The 12,252-nt window shown below is 37.5% G+C and overlaps 1 protein-coding gene across 1 annotated transcript in view; it reads right to left on the bottom strand.

The window, feature by feature from the left end:
* LOC111058646 overlaps positions 1-12,252 on the bottom strand; it is a 129,880-nt gene that overhangs the window by 88,843 nt on the left and 28,785 nt on the right. Inside the window, exon 2 of the mRNA XM_039440365.1 lies at positions 3,296-4,770. Within this exon, the coding sequence (XP_039296299.1) occupies positions 3,296-4,681 (1,386 nt within the window). The 5' untranslated portion in view covers positions 4,682-4,770. The remainder of the gene's footprint in view (positions 1-3,295; positions 4,771-12,252) is intronic.

The raw sequence follows: 12,252 nt of genomic DNA, 5'->3' as shown, positions 1-12,252 counted from the left end.
AGAGATTGAAAATTGTATGATTGTGTATGAGAAAAACATATATTTTTGAGATTGGTGGTTATCACAAGGAGAATAGGATTAAAATGGAGTAAATAGGGGTAATTTATAAAATATTACAAAAAAGTATCTTTCAGGGAGACAAGTGATCGAGAAAGAAAAAATATAAAGAACAATAGGATCTTCGAGGGAGAGTTATACCATAGAGAAACAATAGCGTAAGTAGATATCCAATTGTATAGGGCGTTCATGTCGCTATTTTTACTGTTATCCCAATTACTGTCGATAATTGTAATTTTCTACTGTTTTGTTGGGGTGAGAGTGTATGAACGACATAGTATGAGAGACTAGCAGCGTCACACATCTTCAACGGAAAGAACCAAGTGGATTATCGGCTTGAGATAACAGTAAAAGTTGCGACATAAACGCCCTATACCATGGGATATCTACTTATCGTTTCTCTATGGTTATACATAGTGGATGCAATACTGAATAAATGAGACGAAAAAAGGAATAGATTGTGGAAGAGAGCGAGAGAATAAGTAATGAGTGTTTGAGAGTAAATGAGTGACAGTGTGAGTGAGAGTTATTGAGATGGGTGGAGGTGTATTTGATGAGTTTGAATCCCAGAAATTTGAAATACTAGTCATCGAAAAACTATAAGAATGTAGACTTGTTGACATGTTCGTCTCATTCACATTTTTTTTCAGTACAAGAGTATTCGGGCCTCTATTTATAGACACGTTATATTTATCACATTGATGACTATAACAATATTTGAAGTACTTAAATGAACTCTTAGATTGTATTCTTGGGCTCAACTCACACTTACGCGAGAAGAGACTCGACTCTAGTCGTGAGCATGTGTTTCCAAATGGTGACACTTAGACCAGTCGATTCTAGTCTCCGCGACGTCACCATTTGAAAATACATGCTCTCGACTAGAGTCGAATCTCTTCTCGACCTGAGTCGCGTAAGTGTAGGTTGAGCCTCAGAAGTATTCTCAGATAATATACCTAGAACATGTCAATTCTATCTAGAAAGCACCTTGCTATTCTCTCAGTTCTTAGAAGTATTCTCAGAGCATTTCCTGACTCTGTATACGTGAAAAAAGTAATAGAACCCTTCCAATACTGTGGATATATCTGGAAAAAGCCGGAAGAGGGAAAACAGATAATGGGGAAAAAAGAGAACTAGAGAGAGGGAGAAAGAGAGAGAAAATGATTGATTTGATTGACTGATGAGCTGTAACGTATCTGCCAATTCAACATCCACTCGTTCAGTGAGTTTTGATTTGATTCCAGAGAGATCGATGACGTGAGAGAGTGATAGAGTGTGTGAGAGGAAGAGAGATGACGTCACAAATGCTTCATTTCAGTTACCGAGTTGTTACTATATCGGCTGCTACTCCACTGTAGCCTAACCAGTCCCACAAATAGAATAATTTATTACTGAAGTTTGGCCTGAACTTAACCTATCGTAACCGTTCTACCAGATTCTGTCAGTGCTGTCTGTATTCTCTCTTGGTTAGAGGTTCACAGAAATGGATAATTCTGTTACAATTAACAGTGCTAGGTGTTGTCACAAGGAATATTTCATGTATCCACTCATATATCACCATATTTCCATGTTTTCAACTCTACTATTATACGCGGTTTCGGTACCTTGTTACTTGTTTGATGTAATATGTCCATTATATATCAGTTCTGAACAAAGCACGAATATTGAGGTACGTACAGATATACGCGCCGCGAACATGAGCAATTCACTTTCAATCAGCTGACTATATCTGTATTTTCACAGAAACGGTATAAGATATAGATATAAAAAGCTTGGCATCAGCTGATTAAAAGTGAATTGTTCATGTTCGCGGCGCGAGAATTTGTACGCACCTTAAGAGATAATACCTATAATGATTACAACTTTAATTTAGTAGCAGATGAACCACGAAATATGATTATATTTATGAAATATTTGAGCAAATTCTGAAAAATCGATCAAAGGAAAGAGAAAAAAAATTATTGACAAAGATAATGTATTGAAATCGTGGTTCGTGGCAAACCTGCTAGTAAATTAAAGTTGTAATCATTATAGGTATTATCTTTTATATTCGTGCTTTGTTCAGAACTGATATACGAGTATAATGGACATAATACATCAAACAATGTATCAAATATAATGATTCTGATGATGATAAAGATGAATTATTATTAATATTATATTGTTCAATAACTCATCACTATTTCCCTATTTTCAATTTTTCATCATTACTATTATGAGAAGTTTGTGCAAAGAATCGATTAACAATTTTTTTTAATGGAAATGCTATTTGCCCTACACATAGAAGTGAAATAACTTGCAGTTCTGTTTGATAACTATTGTTCAATTATCATTGCCCTACTGATTTGATATATAAAAATAATACGAAGAAATTATGAAAATTTTGGATTTGTTACAATCGTTCAACGAGGTATCCAAAAGTCACTAAACCAGCTCACAATGGAGTTAATGTTTTGATAAATTTCTCTATCTAGTTGAGTCACCATTAGATATAGCGCATTAATAAATATTCCGAGAGATAAAAATACAGTTAGAGGGAGTAGAGGGCAGTAGAGGAACATGCGTTTTATTTTGATGGCGGCAGAGACGTATTCTACGATTCTACTTCATCATGGAGAAATTATTCCACTTTTTCGAAAGAGGAAACTATCATAGAACTGCTGTAAGGTGTCTTTGCAAATTCAGTTGGCAGTAAAAGAGGTAGCAGTAGCAGATCTTGATTAATTTTTTTTAAACGAAAACCCCAATTAAATGCTGTAATTCACCCCGAAGACTTCTGCTACTGCAAATATTGACAACATGTAAACAGCTGGATGAAAATTCGATGATTCAAAATTGACTTTATCTCATTCTAATATCTTGATTAATTGTTAAGCTGTTGTTCCCAGTGTTTCATAAATCTTGATTAGTTTTTATCAAACGAAAATCCCAATTAAATGCTGTAATTTACCCGGAAGTCTTCTGCTACTGCAAATATTGACAACAGGATAAACAGCTAGATGGAAGTTCGATGATTCAAAATAGACTTTATCTGATTTCAATATCATGATTGATTGTTAATCGGTTGTTCCCAGTGTTTCATTAGCCATTCAGAATTACTCATGATTGATTATATGAATTGAATCAAGATCATTGATATAGTATGGTATAAATTGCTTATTCAAATACACCAAGTATTGCCAACTGAATTGCCGTCCGTAACAGCATACATCTAGATATGAATGGAGTAAGGACTCACCAGACAGTCAGCACACCCGGTGCGAACCGAGTAGGGCTGGCGGCAGTCGTATCGCGTCAGGAGGTGGGCAAAGTGACAGGTGAGCCGCGCGGCCGTCGCGTCAGCGGCTAGCAGCCGATCCACGTGTCTCAGGCAGGAGTGCTGGTCGAGTCGCGCGGCCGGCTCCATAGCGTCGTGCAGCCGATGACCGCAGCAGTGCGGCAGCCGCACGTCCGAGGTAGAGGGGGCACCAATCCTATCGCTAGCATTATAGTAATTATTCTTATTGTAGTTATTGGTAACGACGTGTCTGCAGAACGTTTCTTTGTGCGATTCATCGAAGCGTAGAAGGCACTGTGAACTATTGTTAGGGTTGCGCTGTCGCTGACAGGTGTCGACAGGAGGCAGCAGTGCCATATCTGGGTCACAAGCGTGCATCTCCAGGGTGCGGCCCGGCATCAGGAGCAGCAGCAGCACAACCAATGCCACACTTCTGCTCTGCTGCACCCTTTTCCGCCACTGCCACTGCACTGCCTTCTTCTGATGTTGCACACGAAATCTTTCCTCGCCAGAACTCCTCCTGCTAGCTGCCTTCGCGTTGTCTGCCTGCCACGAACAAGGTGAGCCTGAGCCCTTCTTCGGTTCCTGTTGCAGTCGGACTTCTTCCACAGAGGTGCTTTTGCAATGGTGCCATGTGACCTCTTCTGCAACATCTGCTTTCGAAGAGTTTTGCTGCTGCAGACGGTCTTCTTCCACAAGGGTTCTTTTGCAATGATGCCCTGAGACCTCTTCTGGAACTTCTGTGGTGGAGGTGCTTTGACAGTTTTGCTGTTGCAGTCGATCTTCTGCCTTGGAGATACTTTGGCAGTTTTGCTGCTGCAGGTGAACTTCCGCCTTGGAGAAGCTCTGGCAGTGCGGCTGTTGATATTCCTCTGCAAATTGACACCTCGGCTGTTGCAGGAAAACTTCCTCTGTAATGTTCCTTTGGCACTTTTGCTGCTGCAGTCGAACTTTCTCTGTAGAGATCCTTTGGCAGTTTTGCTGCTGCAAGAGAACTTCCTCTGTAGAGATCCTTTGACAGTTTTGCTGCTGCAGTGGAACTTCCGCCTTGAAGATACTCTGGCAGTGCTGTAGGGAACCTTTCTCTGTAGAGATGCTCTGGCAGTGTTGCAGTGGGTATTCCTCTGCCGAAGTGCTCTGACAGTGTTGCAGTGGGTATTCCTGTGCAGAGCAGCACTCGTGCTGCTGCTGCAGACAGAACTGCTCTGCAAGAACGGTAATCTGTGAGGATGATTGAGGCTGCTGCTGCTGCAAAGGGAGCCGGAGGCAGCAGAGGCGGGGGCGGCAGCAGCTTGTGGAGGCGGCGGTGTCAGCGTTGGAGGCGGTGGCTGCAGCAGCTGCTTGCATATTCCGTCGGAGGCGGCGGAAGGGGGCGGCGCGCAACAACCGGCAGCAGGCTCACCCACCACAAGCTGGCGGCGCATCTCTGCTGCTACCTGAAAAACACAACATACATCAACTAAATTACACAAGAAAATCATACAATACAGTAAAAATTTTATAGTAAGGTCCAACAAATCAAACTAAACTAAATTGAAAAATTTGTACAATACAGAGGAAAGGCTACAGGTAAGGGCCACTGTAGCTGATAGTTGAGAGGAAGAGTGAATGAATAAAGCACCTCTCGGTGTGAGTCTGCTGTATTCTGTTGGGAGAAGAATGGCTGGGTTTCAACTCGAACATGGACAGAACTCAACAGGATTAGAACTGGGTACCGAAGAAGTGAGGTATCTTTCAGTAACTGGAGTAGATTGTCCTGTCCTCAATGCTTGTCATTGTGAAGAGGCTAGACAAACTAGACAGGCTATATGGGTCCATCTAAAAACGTTGCAACTGAAAAATTCCACAATGTGATTCTTCAGTGTAAAGACGTTGGTGGAACAGTTCCCTGCCTAGTGATGGCATCTGTGGTTGATGATACCATAGAGAAACAATAGCGTAAGTAGATATCCCATGGTATAAGACGTTCATGTTGCAACTTTTACTGTTAACTCAAGCCCTTTTACTGTTATCCCATGGTATAGGGAGTTTATGTCGTAACTTTTACTGTTAACTCAAGCCAACTACTGTCGATTTTTACTGTTTTGTTGGGGTGATAGTGTATGAACGGCACAATTTGAGAGACTACCAGCGTCACACAGCTGCATGGGAAAGAACTACGTGGACTATCGGCTTGAGATAACAGTAAAAGTTGCGACATAAACGCCCTATACAATGGGATATATACTTATGCTATCGTTTCTCTATGATGATACACACTATTCTATCAATATATAGTGCAAACTATCAAACACAGATGTCACTGCTGGGTGGAGAATCATTCTACCAGCGTTCCTACACGAAAGCGTCACGTTGTGAAATTTTGTCAGTTGCAACGTTTTTAGAGGGACCCATAACGATGAATCTTCCTAAACGATGAATATGTAGTTTGTCATATCAAACGCTCAATGTAATTTCATCCGGAATTGTGGTATTCTATATGAGGCCTCCAGGACAATATTTGTCAATCATTACACCTCTACCAGTATTTGTTCACGTGATTGAAAATATAAACTAAACCTACCATTTAAAATAACTAAGCATCCTCATTGACTATCCTTCAAAGCCCAAGTTTCCTATGATTTTTGGAATTGCTTTTTTCCCTGTGTAAACTTGACAAATGAATCATGGTTTGAAGCATCATGAGTTAACTTTAGAATCATCAAAATTTAATTTGTCCTCATATCACAAAATTGATAACCTGGATAAAACGTCAACGTGTCCATTCATGAAATAATATAATGATTCTTTGATAACTGAGAAGAGTAACAATATATCACTATTATTATTTTGATTAGAGAAACATTGATAGCTAGAGTAATTCTGATAGTTTGACTAGGCAAATGACTGGTTCGCTGCCACAAATTCCAAATCAAATGGATCTGAATTCTGATGATGACACGGAGTGTTGCAAGTTGCCACAAAAAGTGTTGCAAACTTTGATACGGATACCAATCTAAATGATAATCTGTTTCAGGGACAATCAGAACATTTGAAACGCTGTGTATCCTTGTGGGAATTATGAATAGTTTCGGATATTGCTGTGGTTATTAAACAGGGAAACAAATATCGAAGCACTGGTCAACATAACCGACTCCCAATTGAGGGTCCATAAACCTATGGGAAACTGGAAAACCAATTATTCTACTAATGAACTATCGAATAATATTTGAGTAATTCAGTTAATGTACTATCGGATAATATTCGAGTAATATATTTGTTGAAACATTAGTGAATTATCATGTTGAATCATTTTAAAACACATGAATATTTATCAATAAAATTTACCAGTATTCTGTTTTCTTTTTTATTGTAATTTTTGTTATTTGAAGGGTTTTTTACTTTTGGAATCTATAAAATGAGGAAGCCTAATCAGGAAGTATAGTCTGTATAAAAGTAAGTTGAGACTTGGCCCTACATCTAAAGAAATTATAGGGTTGCTAAATCGTGTGAAATTGCAACTTTCTCAAATTTCCGATTCAACGTCAGAATTGGATGTAGATTATCATCCCTGATATCCCAGTAGCGCTGAAAAAGTTTGAGGATTGAAAGATTAAAAGGAAATTCATCCTCTCCTATAAAACTGGAAGTATTGCAAAAATTTGTTTCTCTTTTGAATATCACTGCTCTCAGAATTATGGGGCGTCATAATGAGTGATAATCTTATATCAAGATAACGGGGAGAATGTCTCCTTCCTATTTGTGTCTGGATAATTTTTATCCGAGCAATAGCTATTTTTAATTATTAATTATGTTTGTCAGTGTCGAGACATTTTGAGCCGAAACCATGAATTTTCCGACAGGCTGGAAACTTTCATGTTTCAAAAGATAAGTGGGTGGTGGAAGCAGGAAAGTTTGTCAGGAATAATTGCATTTTTTTATCCAATTGTTAAAAGTTGTCGAAAGAACGTATTGTGGCCTTTTTTGGGCAAACATTGTAAACGCCGAATCAATTTTTGTTCTTTAAAAGAAGGCAATAAGAATAATATGCAAGTTACCAATGCATATTGTAGACCTTATTTTATCCACCTAGGTATCTTGACTTTGTCATCGTTATATGTCTTAAAAGTATGTTATGTACAAGGCAATTTGAATAAGTATGACTCTAATAGCTTCCATAGTTTGAATACAAGAAATAGACACAAACTTAGAATTCCGTTGTACAGTCATACTAAATCACAAAGAAACTGGCACTTCACATCTATCAAATTATAATTATTAACCTTATAATTTTAATTAACCTTCTCTAAAGAGTCAGTGCCAACTGTTTACGATTATTAGGGGTAGTTTATGGTTTGTGGGAGGGTAGGAAGGAATGCAAGGGATCTATTATTGGCTGGTGGAGGGGAAAGACTCACTTGAAAGTACTCACATGCACAAAATTAAAAAAAATATTAAGAGCAGTGTAAATCGATGAATGTTTTTGTATACCGTACATGACTATTTTGGAATAGATTGGAATCGTTCTATGTGATTCATATTCTATTTTATTGTACTGATACTGTCTGATCTCAGTGATTTTGTGTTTGTTTTGACTTACTTTAGTGTTGAAAAAAATGACGAAGTAAATGAATTCATGTGGATATTTTATGACCAATGAAATTCTATTCTCAGGAGTTTTAAAGTCGAGGATAGCGGCTGAATGGTATTTGTTCGAATAGCTTCTTAAAGAATACTTTATTTCAAAATCTAGTAGAATTTACCACGGTATTTAGATAAAAACGGTAGGGGTCATCAAATGTGTGCGCAGTGGCCAGCCAGCTAGATTGCGTCATCGCCACCTACCGAGGTTTCTAACACCTATTGGCAATTTATGAAACGTATTTGTTGAAAACAGATGATTGGATACAAAATGACGTCAGCTACACCGAAAATTTAGCACAAATATGCGCGACACCTACCGTCTTCTTCTATATTCCGTGGAATTTACAACGTATAAATCAAAAGCGTATGTTGGAGTTACATGAATAGTAATGAAACGCCTCTCAAATGAGATCACAGTAGTTTTTGAATCAGGAAAATACGAAGTGCTCCCTTTCCTAATTTCTTCAGAAGTTTTACTTCAATTTCAAATCTCGAATGATTCAGCAAAGATGAGGAATAAGAACGCTTGCTCTTCGCTAGTCACCAGTATCTTAATACATGCAACGCTAGTCTAGGTCGTATTACCAATGACCTTGAACAACCTTGACCGAATTTAACCTTCTCTAAAGAGTCAGTGCCAACTGTTTACGATTATTAGGGGTAGTTTATGGTTTGTGGGAGGGTAGGAAGGAATGCAAGGGATTTATTATTGGCTGGTGGAGGGGAAAGACGGGAATATAAAGGAGGAGGCTTTAAACAGTCAGCTGATCATCTGTGAGCCAAACACTTCCGGTTTAACGGACTGTGATGAAAGAGGGAGAAGGGAACAGAGTGATAGAGAGAGCGTGAGAGTGTGGTGGCGAGGAAGGAAGAGGAAGAACGACCAACGTTTTATAGGTCACCTCTTGTTCCAAATCATGATATACGCTCTGTGATTGGCTCTCAGCCAACCAATGAACAGCCGCCTTTACTGACTTTTCGACCCATTGGAGAGGTTTTATGAGGCTTATTACAGTTGAATCACGGTGTTCCGACAAGATATAACTGATGTTACAAATCAACTGAAGTTGTGAATCAACTGATACAACTGAAGTTGTAAAACAATATAAGAAATCCTAAAGCACCCTTTATTTTTAAAATAGTAAAAAATAAAGGGTCCTTTAAGATTTCTTATATTGTAGATTTCTTATATTATATAAGAAATCCTAAAGCACCCTTTATTTTTTAAATAGTTAAAAATAAAGGGTCCTTTAAGATTTCTTATATTGTTTTATCAATTTAAGAAGTAGCCCATGTGAATGAAGTGTTTTTCAACTGAAGTTGTGTTTACTTGGACTTATTCTTTGTTGCCCTTAGGCTGGCCACTAACGGTGCGACATGCATGATAAACATGTGTGTACAGTGCATGCATGTTTATCATACGCACACACACATGTTCATCATGCATGTTTTGTCATCAGCGAGAGGCTTCTAAAATAGAATAAACAGCTGATAACAATAAATGAACCACTGGGAAATTACAAATTATAATTATATATTTATTTATTTATTCGTTGATATAATTACAAATCATATGAATATGATCGGGATAGAACAACAGGCATAGCCCAAAACTATTCTGTTCCCAAATTTTTATAAATAATAAAATGTCCGAAAAAATAGGTTATGTTCTTACTGAGGAAATTTAAAGTTCAAAGTTCTGTCCAAGAATATATAATTAGTGAGAAATTTTGAATTTAGAATGATTAAAATACCAAATTATAGTCAAATTTTGCACATAATATCATCGCACTTTTAATAAATTAAGTCATTCCAAAAAATGTTGAAGCCAAAAATATACACACAACTTTCCACTAGGCACAGCTGTTACAAACATTATAGTAGAATAAGATATGATTTCTCCAAACAGCCTATGGGTGCAGCCGAGGAGATCATTTCAGAAATACTGGGATAAGGAAACAACTTGAGGTATTTTCTATAAATGAAAAGATATCTCAGAGTAGGTTTGAATGGTACCAGCATGTGAATAGGATGGAGGAAGACAGGCTACCAAAATTGGTGCTCAACTACGAGCCTGAGTAGGCAGAGAAAGACAAAAAAAAATTGCATGGTTGCCTGTAAAGTCAGTATACGGGCGAAAGTTTCACGTGACAACGACTTTGAGTGGTAGAATAATTTTAATGTGAATATTCATTCGTATAGTAGGAAGAAGGATGATATAATAGTAACAATTTAAAACATTTATACAAAGAATTATATTTAAAACATTAATTTATACAAAGAATCTTGCACTGAACCACAACATTGTGATTACTACAACATAACCTATTCACTTATGCATGATTATGATGTGATTATGCATTATTGTGATTACTACAGCATAACCTATTCACTTATTCACCTAAGCAGGCGCAGTCGTAGGTGATTGCTTGCGGCGCCTGCGCAGGTTGACTGCTCCATTTCACTCTCTCTCCAGGTGAATGCCTTCGGGTATTGCTGCTGCGAGCGTTGCTCGCCACTGCTCCTATTCGTGCTTTTTCCAGACGACCGTGAACCGAAACGAACGCTCTCACTCGCTCTCATTGTGAGCGCATAACGTGGGAACGTAACGCAGTTTCTTGAAGTGTCACCCGGTAAACCAATTTATAAGACGTTGTCACGTCAAAATCATGAAGTGTAAACATCACCTATTTTTGGACAATTTCTATCTAAATTTGGGAAAGGAACAGTTTTGGGCTTTAAGCCTGTTGTTCCTTTCCCAATCATTCATAATTTGGAATGATATTGTATCTATCAATGTATAAATAAATGAATACATGAATATAAATAAATGTCTAGACCTTGAAATGAAGAAGGAAGAAGGAGAATAATAATTCAACCTCAAATAGAGCAGCGAATAAAAAATAAAGTCGGAGCTACAAAGACCTAACCTCAAAACATCTGCTCGAAGCCTTACTCTATGATGACACAACAATAAATGACGACATGTGCATGCATGTTCATCATGCATGTCTTACCGTTAGTCTCCAACCTAAGATTTGAGAGGAATAACTACATAGGTGAGCAATACCACAAGAGATCGAGGAAGATATCTTCAAAGTTAGCCCTTCCTTGAAGTACAATTTTACAAATTTTCGGACATACTCTCACAATATGAGCACGAAATGAAGTTGGCGGACTCCCGCTTATCAATATTAGAAACATTACTGTACCCGGTACAGTGAGAATATAATTCCCATGTGTTCTCATGAGACTATTGCCTTTGAACTTGACCACAAATAAATCAATAAATGAATAAATTATTTGTATACAAATAAATCCAATAGAATGCATGGAAATAAGTTCTCCTCACTGAACAGTACACTGATTTGGGAATATACAAAAGGGGTAACAGCCAAAGACTACATGGAATTTGCAACAAAAAATTAACAGTGGAATTTTTGTTATTCTGTAAAGAAATTATTCTGAACTTTTTATAAGCGTTCAGTTTGAAATTTCGCTTTGAGCTCGACGAATGTACTATTCAAATTTAAGCGCTCATGAAGAGCAAAAAAATGTAAAAAAGTAAAACAACGAAACAAATTATATGAATCATTGGGATTCCTTCCTCTTTCGAACCATATCTTTATAATACTAGACTAGCTCACCCGGCGAACATCGTACCGCCAAAAAGTCAATGTATCTCATGTCACACTTGACTTTATTTGGTGAATCATGAAATTTATCTGACAATCAGTATTTACATCTGAATACGGACTTCCTATGTGCTTAGTCATGCAGTATTTATTATTCCGAAAACATATTCTTCTCAATCAATTGGTAGTAATCTCTATCAGTAAAGTGTCGAATTAAAAAAATAGATAGGTTAAATCAGTGTTTCAAAGATGAATTTAATGTTTTCATAGTTGTTGATTGTCAATAGATGGTCCAGGAAATATGCGATGTACGATGAATTACACAGAATTCCATATTCTTTCCATCTTTCATTTTAGAATGAATATAAGCTAAGCTAAATTTAAAAAAAAGTAAGTTAGTCTGTCATTCTTCAGTGATTAATGAATGCAATAATATGAACAACTCTCTTTCATGAGGTGAATAATTTTTTTTCCAACATTTTCCAGTTTCTCAATGATAGGAGAGTGTTAATATTATTTGTATAGGTCTTCTAAGGAACGATTATCTACAGCTGGTACCAATCAACTACACTTCAACTCCAAACTACTGTTTTAATACCAGAAAATAATATTTATCACAGGGTGACGTGTTTATATACAGCTTGTAACTTTAGATTCTAA

This window comes from Nilaparvata lugens, chromosome 13 (genome assembly GCF_014356525.2).
Source record: "Nilaparvata lugens isolate BPH chromosome 13, ASM1435652v1, whole genome shotgun sequence".
Taxonomy (NCBI): Eukaryota; Metazoa; Arthropoda; class Insecta; order Hemiptera; family Delphacidae; genus Nilaparvata; species Nilaparvata lugens.
Note: the sequence above shows the minus strand (reverse complement) of the source record. Positions and strands in the feature narration are given on the sequence as shown.